The sequence below is a fragment of the Salminus brasiliensis genome, chromosome 20, assembly GCF_030463535.1.
Source record: "Salminus brasiliensis chromosome 20, fSalBra1.hap2, whole genome shotgun sequence".
In the NCBI taxonomy this organism is placed as follows: Eukaryota; Metazoa; Chordata; class Actinopteri; order Characiformes; family Bryconidae; genus Salminus; species Salminus brasiliensis.
The window spans coordinates 23,933,475-23,948,902 of record NC_132897.1 but is presented as its reverse complement, the minus strand read 5'-3'; the positions used below and the strand labels follow the sequence as shown (position 1 = coordinate 23,948,902).

The 15,428-nt window shown below is 41.2% G+C and overlaps 1 protein-coding gene across 1 annotated transcript in view; it reads right to left on the bottom strand.

Annotated features, from left to right (window-relative positions):
* Window positions 1-15,428, bottom strand: part of LOC140542388 (uncharacterized) — a 178,955-nt gene that overhangs the window by 20,035 nt on the left and 143,492 nt on the right. Inside the window, exon 5 of the mRNA XM_072665335.1 lies at window positions 1,750-1,908. Coding sequence (XP_072521436.1) covers window positions 1,750-1,908 — 159 coding nt within the window. The remainder of the gene's footprint in view (window positions 1-1,749; window positions 1,909-15,428) is intronic.

Genomic DNA, 15,428 nt, shown 5'->3' with positions numbered 1-15,428 from the left:
AATAAGTAAAAAAAAGTTGTTAAACATCATAAGTAATAATATGTTGTATTAATAATATGAAACATGCTATATATGTTTAATCAGTGTAGTTAAATACATTTAAGGCAAAAACATGATAAATATGGATATGGAGTAATACTATGGGAATTTCTTTTTTCTACATCAGGATATATGTGTATAACATGAAATACATGAAAATGAGAAGAGGAACATGTTTAATAAATGAAATGACAGCGTGCAGAAAAACAAAGCGGTAACAGTAGCAGCAGCATTTTTTTCACCAACCTCAGACTTCATTAGAATGTTATACAGGGATGCAGCAGCCTCTTTACACTGATCACTAAACTCCTCATTGTGAAAATAACGAATCAACGCCTCAAAGGGATTTTTGGAAAGATAGTCGGACGTAGATTAGTTGTGTAACATCTTATGATCCAGGTCCAGGTCGCTTCCTCGCCTCCACGGCTGCAGCTCGCTGTGTTTCCTTGCTGTTGTTTTTCCTTATCTGGCAACCCGGGGTGTGGCAGTAGGACTGGGGGGTGGGGGAGTGGGGCAATGGGCGGGATAGGAAGCTACAGCACAACCAGAGATCCGCTCCGTACCTGACCCCTCAAAGACCACCATACAGTTAGAAGCACTGCGGTCAAGAAATGCTAGAGCTGAAACCTGTGTGTTTCTTTAATATCTGGAGACAAATCCTGATCATTAGCTAGCTAACTACCATGTGTTCAGTGAAAGGTCAGCATTTTTATTATTGGAAACACAAATAACTAAAGAAAGTTAGTAAATAGAAAAGTCATTTGCATGAAATCATACAGAATTTTCTCTGTGGAGGATATTTCATTATTTTTACTTAGAAAACAAAAGAAGAAGACTCTTGGAAGATTCTCAGGGGTAAGTGGAATAAAGTAATGGGAGGTGAAACAGTATAGCCATCAAATGTAATGTGATGAACCAACTTCATATGAATAATTGTGTCTTTTATAGTCGATTATAAGATATTTAAGATAAGATAAGATACTTTTATTGTCATTGCACAATGTACAACGAAACTGAGCAGCAATCCTTAAGGTGCTTAAGCATACAATAATTAACACGACTAAAAACAAAAATAGACACACAAATTTACACAGTGGATGATGAAAATATATACAATATAATTAACAGATTATTGCACAAGTCCTGAGTAGTTTAGAGATTTTTTCAAAATAAATATGGAAAAGTGAAAGTGCGCATGGCTGGTGAAAGTGCAGCTATCAGTGTTGTTGTTGTTGTTTTGTTTTTTTTACTTTTCAGTTTTCAGTTCCTTGGTAGTGCTCTGTGAATGTATGTGTGTTTTGCTGTGTTCAGTTCCCGTACAGCGCTGGGGTAAAAACTGTTTTTCAGTCTGTTTGTCCTGGATGTGATGGACCTGAAGCGTTTTCCAGAAGGCAGCTGTTGGAACAGATGATGTCCAGGGTGGGAGGAGTCCTTCAGGATGTTGGCTGCCCTGCTGAGGCAGCAGGAGCTGAACAGGTCCTCCAGACTGGGCAGTGGACAGCTGGTGATCTTCTGGGCTGAGTTGATCACTCTCTGTAGTGCTCTCCTTCCTGCCGCTGAGCAGCTGACGTACCATGTTGAGATGCAGTAGGTCAACACACTCTCAATGGCACAGCGGTAGTAGGACACCAGCAGCTTCTCATGGAGGTTATTTTTCCTGAGAATTCTCATCATGCATTCTCTCATGCATCTCCTCCGTAAGTCTGTAACCAGTTCCTTTGTTTTAGAGGAGTTCAAGTTGTTCTCTGCACACCACTCAGCCAGTCCCTGGACTTCATCCCTGTAGGCGGTCTCGTCTCCACCAGATATGAGTCCCACCACGGTCGTGTCGTCCGCAAACGTGTTGCTGGAGTGGGTGGGGGTGGAGTTCTGGGTGTAGAGTGCGTAGAGAAGAGGACTCAGCACGCAACCTTGTGGAACTCCAGTGTTGAGTGTTACCCTAGAGGAGTGACGGCGGCCAAATCTAACAGACTGGGTGTGGTCTGTTAAAAAGTCCTTAATCCAGATGCAGGTGGGTTGGGAAAGTTCAAGGTCTGTGAGTTTGGTCACCAGTCTGCTGGGGATGACCGTGTTAAAGGCAGAGCTAAAGTCTATGAACAGCATCCTCACATAACTCCCCTGGTGATCCAGGTGTGTGAGTGCTGTGTGAAGGGCAGTGGCGATGGCATCCTCAGTGGACCTGTTTGCCTTATAGGCAAACTGATGTGTGTCAAAGCTGAGTGGGAGACTGGCTCTGATGTGCTGTAGAACCAGTCTCTCAAAGCACTTAATTTATGACTGTTCTAGGTTTTTACTCTGCTCTACTGCCTTCATCACTACACTTTATTGCAACATCATAATGAAGCTTTTGTGTATTTTCTGCTTTTGTCTTACAGTGTATGATGATGTTGATGCCATCCATCCTGTGATGAGGAACATTTGTAACCGCTTTAGCTGAAACAGGGCTGCAAGTTTACCTCTAAAGGACTCCCAGGTCATCTTCAAGAGATGCTCAGCAAAAGTGTAAGCACACCATTTTCACCTCCTCCAGCAGACCTACAGAAGACTCTTAAATTCAGTGATGCTCTCAGAGGGAGAATTATGTAAGTATTCCCTTGATGATGTTGGTGTGACGGGCCGTCTACATACTGAAGTGATTCCATTGTTTTGGAAAGTCACGTATATAAAAAACATAGACACTGTGTGGGTTCTGTGTGGTAAAATGTTGCTTGTGGTTTCTGGTGGGTGTCTTTTTAATAAGGCTGATATTCTCTTATATAAGTGAAACCTACAATATGTACATTTTGCCATGTCAGGATGAAATATGATTTTTTAGCTGGTTTAATAAAACCTTTTTACTTAGTTTCATTGTCTTGTTAATGCCATATTGTAATGGTATGGAGTGCAATTTCTTTCAATTTAATCTCCATAAACATTGTTAATTTTTTTTTTCTATTTCTGTTGCTCTTTCAGTTAATGCTAAAGTTCAATATGTTTTTTTTTTTAAATATTAAAATATAAAATAATAAGATAAAGCTAGTTTATTGTTGTGAAAATTGGCAGTAGTTTAGGGTTCTGATGGACTTTAGTTTAGTTCATGAAGTAATGTGAAGGACACTCTCCCTCTCTATGGAGTTCACTTTTATAAAGCAAAAACACACAACAACGACTTCTGCACTCGAGAGTCTAATACAGTGTCTTTAATATTCAGCCTCCGATCACTCACTATTAAAGACTCAGAAGCCGTTCACTCCAATAGAAGAGTGCACTTCTATATAGTGAGAAGGAATCCCTTTGGAATTGACCTCATGGATGGAGCTTGGATGTCACTGTGTGGTCAAACTGATAAACTGCAAGAGTTATAAATAGATAGCACATATTGACAAAATCTGAATAAATGGAATACATTAAAAATCTGTTTTAACAGCTTTTAATCTGTTGAGGCTTTTTAACAAAACTACCTGTAAAATAAAGTAATCTTTACTGACAAAAATAGCAGAATCATCTGCAATTTAACAAAAAGACTTTAGTTATGCTGATATATCTCTGCCAAATACATCAAATACTGTCAATAATGCATTTAAAAAATAAGAACTGCTAGAAAATATGTGAGCAAAGATTGTCTACCTTATGAGACGGTATAAATGATATTTGAACAGATTTGAACTTTGACTTTATTGATGCATTTGATTCATTTAAAGACTGAATTCTTCAGTAAGTGAAATTCATGTTTCTATAAACTGTAGAACCACAGTCAAAAGTTATTTCCTGTGATTTATTCTTACATTTCTAATATTTAAATCAAGCATAAATGATCCATCCCCACATTCTCCAATACACACATAAAGGTATTACAGTCCAGCTGTGCAACATGTTGGGTGCAGATTCCTACCAGAGCCCCACAGATAGAAAAATGATGACCCACCAGTTACAGCAGACATATGACTCTCCCATCATAAAGCTATGAACTGCAGATGTTTGCGGTTCCAGTGGACAGGTCGTACGCTCGCTCACCTGCTGTTTGTTTGTTTGCTCTCTTATTACTTGAAAAATGACTTGTTTTGATTTGCTTATTTTTTTCAGCTGGTTGGTATTGTAATCTTTGTGCCAACTGCGACCTCTTACTTAACGTTACTTTGTCTTACCATCTGTCGATTGCGCTTCTGTGTGTTTGTTTACCTCAAGGAACATGGCGACCGCAGAGGATCATGCTCTTCGGACGCTCAGCAAGGAGCTTGCTCTGCTGGACCAGAAGATCCAGTGGCTTTTGGAGAAGCAGGCCGAGGAAAATAGTAATTTACCAGTATCACTCTCATATTGCTTATCAGATAAACCCTGCAGTATTGAGACTGTGTCTGTCCCTCATATAGTCCGCAATTGTAGACGTTCAAAAATCAATTTTAACAACCTGATTAGAATCGATGTTAGCGCTTCGTGATTTCCGAGTACTAGCAACTCCCACATTAAGTTTGGGCTGTTAAACATACGTTCTCTAGCATGTAAAGTAGTCATTGTCAATGAAATTATTACTGTAAACCCCCTCAGTTCACTGTGTCTTTGTGAAATGTGGGTTAAACCTAATGAATTATTGCTCTGAATGAATCGACTCCCCCAGGCTGTAACTACTGCAGTTATCCACTAAGGTCCGGTCGTGGCGGTGGCGTAGCCTCAATCTATGATTCAGTTCTAGGCCTAATCCAAAACTCAGGTTATGAAGCTAAATCACTTGAAGTGCTTAGTCTTAAAGTGGCAGGCTTTTCTCCGGCTTCTAGAAAGCAGCACTGTGTTCTGCTTATTACAGTCTATCGTCCTCCTGGACCGTATACAGATTTTCTTAGTGAAATTGCTGACTTCTTTTCAGAAGTAGCTGTCTCTACTGATGAGGCTTTGATTGTTGGAGATTTCAATATTCTCTTTAAAAAAAAGACTCAGGACCCCCTTAGAACTGGGTTTAAAATTAATCTTGATGCTTTGGGATTTATTTAAAATGTTATAGGTCCAACTCATAAATATAGGTCCAACCATACACTAGATCTAGTTCTGACCCTGGGTATTGAAACAGAACATTTAGTAAGCACTTCTCAGCCTGACTCCATTTCTGACCATTACCTAATCATGTAGTCTTAAACCAGGATATCCGCCTGCCGCCTCGCTTTACGAGCAAAAACGTACCGTAACAATGTCTACAGCTAGTGTATTTATTAATAACCTTCCAGATTTAACCATCTCCAGCCCATCTCATCATATAGATCTTGAGCATGAAACAGATGATCTGCTGTCTGTGCTCCGCTCTAATCTTGACAATGTTGTGCCAATTAAGATCAAACTAATTATGGAGAAAAAGCTAGCGCCTTGGTATAATGACCATACGCATAGTCTCTACGGCTTGAATGGCATCATAGTCATGCAGAATGCAAAATAGCCTTAATTAAAGTGGATGTCTCTGAAGCTTTGGAGAAGAGGTAACTATAGTTTATTACTGAACATGACACAGAGAAAATAGTAGCTGCAGTCCACACCTATGCTGACAGTGTGTAATTCTTTATCATATTGTCTTCAGAATAGGAGAGTCCAAGACAACGAAAACCTGAACATGAATGAACATGAGATCAGTGACCTCAGGAAGTTGTGATTATTGTTTTGAGTAGTAATGTAGAAGTAAATGTACTTGTAGTATGATTCCTAGTATTTACTCATCTCACATTTGACAGTTTTGATTGGGGAACAGATGATCAGGGAGAAAAGGAAAAGGTGATGACAGCCCAGATGAGGAATATGTTCCTCGTCTTTGTAAACAGTTTGTTAGAATTTGATTCTTACAGCTGCTGCTTCATGACTGGCAGGGGAAGACCCAGACTGAGGTAGCTTCACCCTGATGACCCCAGAAGGTTTGGCCTGCTTCTACCCGTCCCGGCACCAAGCATAGAGGAACTCAGGCAAACCCAGGCTTGATCGTATGCTCCACAGCTATAAACTATCCTTTCTTTTCTTCATCACACTGTGCTGAAGAACTAGCCCACAAAACAATAACTACATTTTTGTGTAATAACTTCAGTTATTCTCCACAGTGCAGCGTTCCAGACAGACTAATGAGCAGCAGTTCCCACTGGAGGAAGAGCTGCACATCTCTCAAGTCCCTTTAAAGTCCATTTTACATATTTTTCTGTATTATATTTATTCATATCTGTTGCTATACCTTGTTTTGCATTATTTTTATAATAAGGTTGTTGCACTGATTGGAGTTTGTATACTGATCTCACCATTCCTGGTTTTATTAATAATATACTATAAAATTTTCACTTTTCAATACTGTAAATCATGTTCATCATAACCATTTTAAACAATGTGATTACCATTTTGTTACGTACTTACCCTTATAAACCCTTATTACTCTGTAAATAGATAATGTATAGAACTGTTTAATAAAGTTGTTCATTTTCATCTTGTCTTTTTCATGAACTCATAAGTCATACTTTGTTACAACAGCATTGTTCATTAATAATTAGACTTTATTTTAACAACAAACAACAATGTTAGAAGTGTAAATCAGGGTAAAGACAGTCTGAAATAAACTGATGTGTAACAGTAACTACATGAAATGGAGGGAGCTGGTGATGAATGAAAGCTGAAGAGCTGGAAGCCCTGATGATCTTCCTGCGTCCAGAAGGTTTGTGTGGTGAAGCTCCAGTGAGGGTCCTTCATAACTGAGGTCTACAGCAGCTACTACTCGGAGAAAAGTGTGTATATTATCTGTTAAACTGAGCAGTATGTTGTCAGGATGTGTAAATTAGTAACTCCAGCTCCAGAGTGTATTTTAGGAGCAGTGGGCTTTTGTGTTCAGGAGAACGAGCTTGGCTCTGGATAAAGCCGGCAGCGCTGCATCCAGCTCGCTAACAGTTGACAGAGTTATATAAAATCCTCATGAGCTGGTTTATAATGAACAGACAATAAAAACAGATCAAGCGAGTATATTTACTGATCATCTTACAGAATATGACTCGTCGTCGCTTGTCATTGTAAAAGTTATTGAACTCGTCTCGCGCTCGTTCCTGCAGGTTCAGTGTCCTCAACCTGGCAACCCGCTCGAGCTGCGGGTCTGGTGTTGAGGGGGCGGGGCAGACCCCTCTCTCCAGTGTTTGGAAATTGGATTGCGGTAGACATTTTAAACGATTGCTGTCATTTAGTCCTTATTGTTCCTTTTGATGTTTTATTAGAGGACATTTCACATCGTCTCCAGTTAAAAACCCTCGAATACGGAGGTTTGTCAAGGACTTTTATCTCTTTTGTCGGTTTGGAAACAACACCTGATGTTCAAATATTTCTCTTAAAATGAAAGTCAACCAAATTCATTAATTTTATATATTTATATTTTATTTAAGTACACATTTCAGACGCGCGTTGGCACGTGATTTGTTTCAGTGACGTAACGAAGCTTCGCTTCCAGCGATCACGTGATTTCCGGTATTTTGAGCGAGACTCTGAACCGCTGTTCGAGACGTGAGTCGACTCAGAGCGTCGAGCGACCGACTCTCCTTTATAGTCTTTACTCTCAGCTCTGTCTTACTGATCTTAGGGAGCAGAGAGCTCGAGGATTACAGCAGCTGGCTGTGTTACTGTACAGTCCTCTGTCTCGCTGACCGTCTGTGTTTCTGTCTGTTTACTGTGGAGGAACATGGAGACCGCGGAGGAACGAGCTCTCCAGACGCTCAGCTTGGAGCTCGTCCAGCTGGACCGGCAGTCCGAGTTCCACCGACGGAAGACGAGGCCAGAGGCAGCCCGCGACGTCTCCAACGCGGCGGTCTCGGTTCCAGCGCTACCGGAGCGGAAGACCCCGAGGATCGTCACATCCACTCCCGCGCCGGAGAGGGTCTGGGGGCGTCGGCGTGGTCGAAAAAGTCGAGGGCTCCTCCACCACCACAGCTCTTCGACTTCTCCTTCACCTGCTCCGGCTCCGAGTACAGCTCCTCAGGGCGGTGCTCTCATTGCTGGAGACTCTACTGTAAAACTCCTCAGAGTATCGGAGCCCAAAGAGCAGCGCCACGGTCTCCTGTTCTCCAGGTGTTCGTGTTCTGGACGTCGGCAGGCGGCTTCCCTCAGCGGCAGCGTCGCGGCTTCTGGCCCTTCCCAGTCCCACCAGTCAGGTTAGTTTAAGAGGATTTCCTCGATTTTATCAGCATTAATTCTGTGATTTATCTGCTTGTATTAAAAGTAATATATCAGTGTCACTCATAGTGTTTCAGACAAACCCTGCAGTATGGAGACTGTGTCTGTGTCCCCGCATGATTTATAATCGTAACGTCAGAAAATCGTCTTTATCAACTTTATTAGAATTGATCCAGATTCGTTCAGCTTTCCGAGTACAAGCAGCTCCTGTATTGAATCTGGGCTGTTAAATATACGATCTCTAGCCCCTAAAGAAGTCACGGTCAGTGAAGTTCTGACTGATCAGCTCCTTAGTTCACGATGTCTCTGTGAAACTTGATCAAAACCTAGTGAATACAGAGCTCTGAATCAAGGCCTAGGAGTGGTTTTCACATTGGTGGGGGACATAGAATCAGCCCCTCTGGAAGTTTGTTGAGGCTTTTAACGTTCATGATGGACTTCTGACCTCAATGTCATGTTATATAGAGCCTTTATGTACAGATACTGTAGCAACACACTCGTAAAGGAGCCAGTCTGTTCCTGAGACAATAAATACACTCCTGTGATCATGATAACCAACAGCATCACAGCTAGCTTACTGTACTTCATGATGAACATCTAACCCTGTGTTCAGGGGTTTGTTGTAGACCCAGTGATCATCTAGCTTCTGTGTAAAGTTATTTTCATCTGGATAATCAGGTAACATGTTGTTACAGGTTCTTCCAGACTGTTTGAGAGCATACAGTGACTTATTCAGTGACTTATTTCAGCATACAGCAGACCTTTTCACCTGTATTTTCCTCTGGTTGCTCCATATACATCTCACAATTAATTAAAGCATTGAAGTAGGATGTTGTAGCGGCAACCTGGTGGAGCTGAAGGTCATCTGCATCAACCCAAAACTGTGATTTTGTAGAACACCTCTTTAAAGCTCTGTGGTACATTACAGACCCTGTAACAGTAGTCAGTATTGGTCAGTATCTGGTCTTTAATATCTGACACACGGTCAGCTGAATACTGAGTCCTGTCTCTCTTTAAATAGTGTGTCTGTCTTTAGCATCAGTTTGAGACTCTTGAACCTCTTCAGGAATCTGATCACCACAGTTAGCTGTTTTCAAGGGGCTACACATCTCTCTCCATGAAAATAATCATCTGCTATTGACTGGTCAGTCTGGGTTTGGTGTTCAGTAACACACTCTGTAAGAAATTTCACCAGTCTGTGTTTATGGACTTTCTCTGTGTCTGGATAGTAGACTAGGTATGATGGGCTGTTCTTACCCTACAAAGATTCCCTTTAACACTTTGAGTCTAGGTTAGGCTTTCTCCCTGTCACCATGTTGTATGGAGGTGGTTTCAAACTGCTGTTTAAGCTCCTGTTGTGAAGAGTTCTTTAGGTAAATTGCTGTGTAAAATGGTTAGTGTGTAACCCATCAGTTGATTCGAGCCTCACTTGCTCTCACACTGTACATGGCATTCCACAGCACAACACTTGCCTGTTTACATCCCAAACACAAAGCTCTTAACTAACTCCAGCTTCAGCTTAGTTGCAGGTATTGTCATAACATCTGCCACCATATCTGCTGTGGGACAGGGTTCAGTTATTTTACATTCATGAAGCGCTGATCTAATGAAGTGGTGTCTAATGTGGACGTGTCTTCATCTTTGTCACCATACAGGGTTCATGGAAAGAGCAATTGCGTCTTGGTTGTCTTCAGGTATTATCAGAGATGTATCTTGGTGATCACTGTTCACGGCATTTAGTAGCTGTGAGGTACAAGCTTTCCTAAGTTGGAACAGCGAGTGCCATATATTCTCCTTCACATGTAGACCGAGCAGAGAGTTAGAGGACCGTCTTTAGTGCTGGAGTCTGTTGTGCTTCGCCTGTCTTCTGTATTTGAAGCCAAATCTGCATCACTGTGTGCCTCAAGCTTCAGTTCCTCTCCTCTCTTCTGGTAACACAGTCCATGATCAGTTGAAGGCTATAAGTACCTCCTTTCATGCTTGACTGCAGTCCAGTGTTGTTCTTGTCTGAGCCAAATGAACAGCGACAATTTACTGACGGTCCAACTTGGATCAGGTCTTGTACACGTTGTAACGGTTACGGCTTTGTAAGTCGTCTTGAAATCAAAAATAAAAAAATGCAGAGAGAACCATCCACTAAGTGTTATTTTGTTTACTGCACCAAAAACCCACTGAAAACACAACAAAACATACAAACATCCACCAGTTCTTTTAATGGTTCTTTCATACTTTGTCTATTGGAATAATCCAAAAACAGGAGTTAGATAGCTCTCACTGAGGTGTTTATACTTCAGATGTCCTAATGACCTAATACCCCCCCCCCTTTTGTCTCTTCACATAAGTCAGTATACCTGCTGCTTTGTGAGATCTTGTAGGATCAACAGAATCACTACTTGTTACACTGTGACTTTTGTCCACATGGGGTTGACCTTAGTAGACATAACAAATTGTTCTAGTATGTTTGATGTGTACTTCTTTTGACTCCTCTTTACTGCTCATTGACTTTGATCCAAATCAGTACCTAGAAAATGGTTCTGATTTCCTAGATCCTTCATCTTGAATGTTGTTGATCTCTTTTTCACCTCCATGAGTAAGTCATTGTCTCTGGCAGCAATGATGAAATCCTCAACCCAGATTATCAGTATCATCCTCCTGTTTTCAGGGTGTGTGTTGTAGACACGATGGTCAGCTGGGTTCTGTGTAAATGGTCATGTTGTTTCAGGTTTCTCCAGATGGTTTGAGAGCATTCAGTGACTTATTCAGTTTACAGAAAACCTTTTCACCTGTATTTGTGTTTCCTTTAAATGTGTGTTCCCTCTGTTTGCTCCATATACATCTCCATCAATCTGTGCATGCTAGTAGGCTGTTGTAACGTCCATCTGGTGGAGCTCAAGGTCATCTGCTTCAACCTAATACTGTGATTTTGTTGAACACCTCTTTGAAGATCTGTGGTATATTACAGACCCTGTAACAGTAGTCAGTATTGGTCAGTATCTGGTCTTTAATATCTGACCCACAGTCAGCTAAATACTGAGGTGCTGTCCTGTCTCTCTTTGAATAGTGTGTACCATGTCTTTAGCATCAGTTTGAGACTCTTGAACTTCTTCAGGAATCTGATCACCACGGTTAGCTGTTTGCAAGGGGGTACACATCTCTCCCCATGAAAATAATCATTCCCTTTCTCATTTTGAGTCTCGCTTCTATCTGTCATGTTTGTAAGTGTTGTTTGCTGATCCAAATACTCTCATCTTTAAAAGGTTTGGCTTTCAGAGTACAAGCAGCTCCCACACTGAATGTGGGCTGTTAAATATATGATCTATAGACTCTAAAGAAGTCACTGGCAAGAGAGCATACAATGATTTATTCAGTTTACAGAAAACCTTTTCACCTCTTGATTTTCCTTCAAATTCCTCTGGTTGCTCCATATGCATTTCACAATCAGTCTGTGCAAGTGGCTGTTGTAATGTCCATCTGGTGGAGCTGAGGGTCATACTGTGCTGTCATCTGCATGAACCCAAAACAGACCCTGTAACAGAAGTCAGTATCTGTGATGATCTGGTCTTTAATATCTGACACAGTCAGCTGAATACTGAGGTGCTTTCCTCTCTCTTTTTAGATGGCGTGCACTATGTCTGTCTCCTTCTATTTAAGCGCCATCCCTGAGCATGAGGTTGAAACGCTTGAACCTCTTCTGGGGTGGGTTAACATGGTTAGCTGTTGGCATTACCTCTTCTGGAGTCTGAACACGGTTAGCTGTTGGCATTGGGGTACGCATCTCTCCCCATGGAAATAATCAGCTGCTATTACCTGGTCAGTCTGGGTTTGGGGTTCTGTAACACACTCTGTAAAAAAAATGTCACTAGCCTGTGTTTGAGGACTTTCCCTGTGTCTGGATAGTAGACTAGGTATGATGGACTGTTCTTGTCCTACCTAACAAAGATTCCCTTTAACATTTTGAGTCTAACTTCTATCTGTCACGTTTGTAAGGGTTGTATACTGATCAAATACTGGCGTCTAATGTCTACATACATCTTTCCATCTTTATCAACATACAGGGTTCATGGAAAAAGCGATTGCTTCTTGGTTGTCTTCCAATATTTTCACAGGTGCATATTGGTGATCACATGTTCATGGCATTTAGTAGCTGTGAGGTACAAGCTTTCCTTAGTGGTTGCAGACAGTGCCATATATTGTCCTTCACATGTAGAGAACAGAGAGTAAGAGGACCGTCTTTAGTTGGACTAAAACCGGAGTCTGTTGTGCTTCTTCTTTCTTCAGTATTTGATGCTGAATCTGCATCACTGTGTGCCTCAAGTGTCAGTTTCTCCCCACCCTCCCTTATACATGCTTGACTGCAGTCCAGTGTTGTTCATTTGGCTCAGACACGTACTGCGACAATTTACTGACGGTCCAACTTGGATCAGATCTTGTACACATTGTAACTGTTGCAGCTTTAAGTCGTCTTTAGATTAAAAAGAAAAGAATCCGCCAAGTGTTTGTATTTTTTTTTTCTTCTGTACCACAAACCCAGTAAAAACACAAAACACACAAACATCCACCAGTTTTTTTTTAACCGTTCTTTCATACTTGGTGTCCATTGGAACAATTGAAAACAGTAGCTCTCACCGAGGTGTTTTTTACTTCAGATGTCCTTCTCTCTGAAGACAGTTTATAAATCCTGGGTGTTTCCTTATGAAAGGAAAGTCTAAACCAGGGAAGTCCTTGGTTTGAGTTTCTGTGATTCCATTCAGGAATGCTGCCGTTGTCCCACAGAGTCCTCTGTGTAATGTTTATCCCAATAGCCATATGGGGAGCAAGTTAATTGTAAGGAGTAAAACCTACACACAACATGAATATATAAAAAATGGAACCATGTAAAAACTTGCAATGAGTATTAGAACCTTATGTTCCTTAAATAAGGGTCTTCAATACAGTGAGGCCTAAATTTGTCCACATTACTAAGCTTCCTTGCTGCCTAATACCCCCCCCCCACACCTTTGGCTCTTCACATACATCAATCTACCTGCTGCTTTGTGAGATCTTGTAGGATCAACAGAATCACTACTTGTTACACTGTGACTTTTGTCTACATGGGGTTGACCTTAGCAGACATACCAAATTGTTCTAGTACTTTTGATGTGTACTTCTTTTGACTCCTCTTTACTGCTCCTTGACTTTGATCCAAATCAGTACCTAGAAAATAGTTCAGTTTTCCTTCATCTTGAATGTTGTTTGCCTTTTTTTCACCTCCATGAGTAAGTCATTGTTTCTGGCAGCAATGATGAGATCCTCAACCCAGATTATCAGTATCATCCTGCTGTTTTCAGGGTGTTTGTTGAAGACACGATGGTCATCTAGGTTCTGTGTAAAGCCATTTTCATCTTAATAATCATGTTTCAGGTTCTTCCAGATGGTTTGAGAGCATACAGTGACTTATTCAGTTTACAGAAAACCTTTTCACCTGTATTTGTCTTTCCTTTAAATCCCTCTGGTTGCTCCATACACATCTCTCCATCAATCTGTGCATACAAGTAGGATGTTGTAATGTCCACCTGGTGGAGCTCAAGGTCATCTGCATCAACTCAAACTGTGATTTTGTTGAACACCTCTTAGAAGCTCTGTCGTACATTACAGACCCTGTAACAGTAGTCAGTATTGGTCAGTATCTGGTCTTTAATATCTGACACACAGTCAGCTTAAATACTGAGGTGCTTTCCTGTCTCTCTTTGAATAGTGTTCGTTATGTCAATCTTTGTTTAAACGCCATCTTAAGCATCAGTTTGAAACCCTTTTACCTCTTCTGGAGTCTGAACACGGTTGGCTGTTGGCATGGGGGTACACATCTCTCTTCTTGGAAGTCATCTGCTATTGACTGGTCAGTCTGGGTTTGGTGTTCAGTAACACACTCTGTAAGAAATTTCACCAGTCTGTGTTTGAGGACTTTCCCTGTGTCTGGATAGTAGACTAGGTATGATGGACTGTTCTTGTTGTACCCTACAAAGATTCCCTTTCTCATTTTGACTCTAGCTTCTATCTGTCATGTTTGTAAGTGTTGTATACTGATCCAAATACTCTCCTCTGTAAAAGGTTTGGCTTTTTCATAACCATATCTGCTGTGGGACAGTGTTCAGTTATTTAACACTCATGGAGCACTGATCGAATGAAGTGGTGTCTAATGTGGTCGTGTCTTCATCTTTGTCACCATACAGGGTTCATGGAAAGAGTGATTGCTTCTTGATTGTCTTCAGGTATTTTCACAGGTGCATATTGGTGATCACTGTTCATGGCACTTAGTAGCTGTGTGAGGTACAAGCTTTCCTGAATGGTAACAGCGAGTGCCATATATTCTCCTTCACATGTAGACCGAGCAGAGAGTAAGAGGACCATCTTTAGTTGGACTAAAACCGAAGTCTGTTGTGCTTCGCCTGTCTTCTGTATTTGAAGCCAAATCTGCATCACTGTGTGCCTCAAGCTTCAGTTTCTCTCCTCTCTTCTGGTAACACAGTCCATGATTAGTTGGAGCCTTTAAGTACCTCCTTACATGCTTGACTGCAGTCCAGTGTTCTTGTCTGACCCAAATGAACTGTGACAATTTAGTGACTGTCCAACTTGGATCAGGTCTTGTACATGTTGTAATGGTTGCGGCTTTGTAAGTTGTCTTCAAACTAATAAGAAAAAAATGCAGAGCGAACCATCCACTAAGTGTTTTTTTTGCTTACTGCACCACAAACCCACTGAAAACACAACAAAACATACAAACATCCACCAGTTCTTTTAATGGTTCTTTTATACTTTGTCTATTGGAACAACCCAAAAACAGTAGTTGGATAGCTCTCATCAGAGTGTATCTATAACACTCTTTTGCACACTGGATCTATAGGACCAGCTAGTATTTTGAGCAAGACTCCAAATTGCTGTTTCGATGCGGTCCTGCTTTGAAAGCTTGTGACGTAATTGGGCTCTGAGTCGAGCAACTATCCCTACTTTATAGCCTTAATATTGGCTTTGTCTTATTTATCTTGTAATCCCTGTGCTATCTGCTACCTGTGTTACTGTACAGTACTTTTTCTCACTAACTGACTTTTGCATTTCTGTCTTTGTGTTTACACTCGAGGAACATGGCGACCGCGGAGGAACAGACGCTCTTCATGGAGCTCGTCCTGCTTGAACCGCAGATCTAGTTGCTGTTGTAAAGACAGACCAAACTCCACAGATGGAAGACTAGGCCGGAGGCAGCCTGGGAGAGT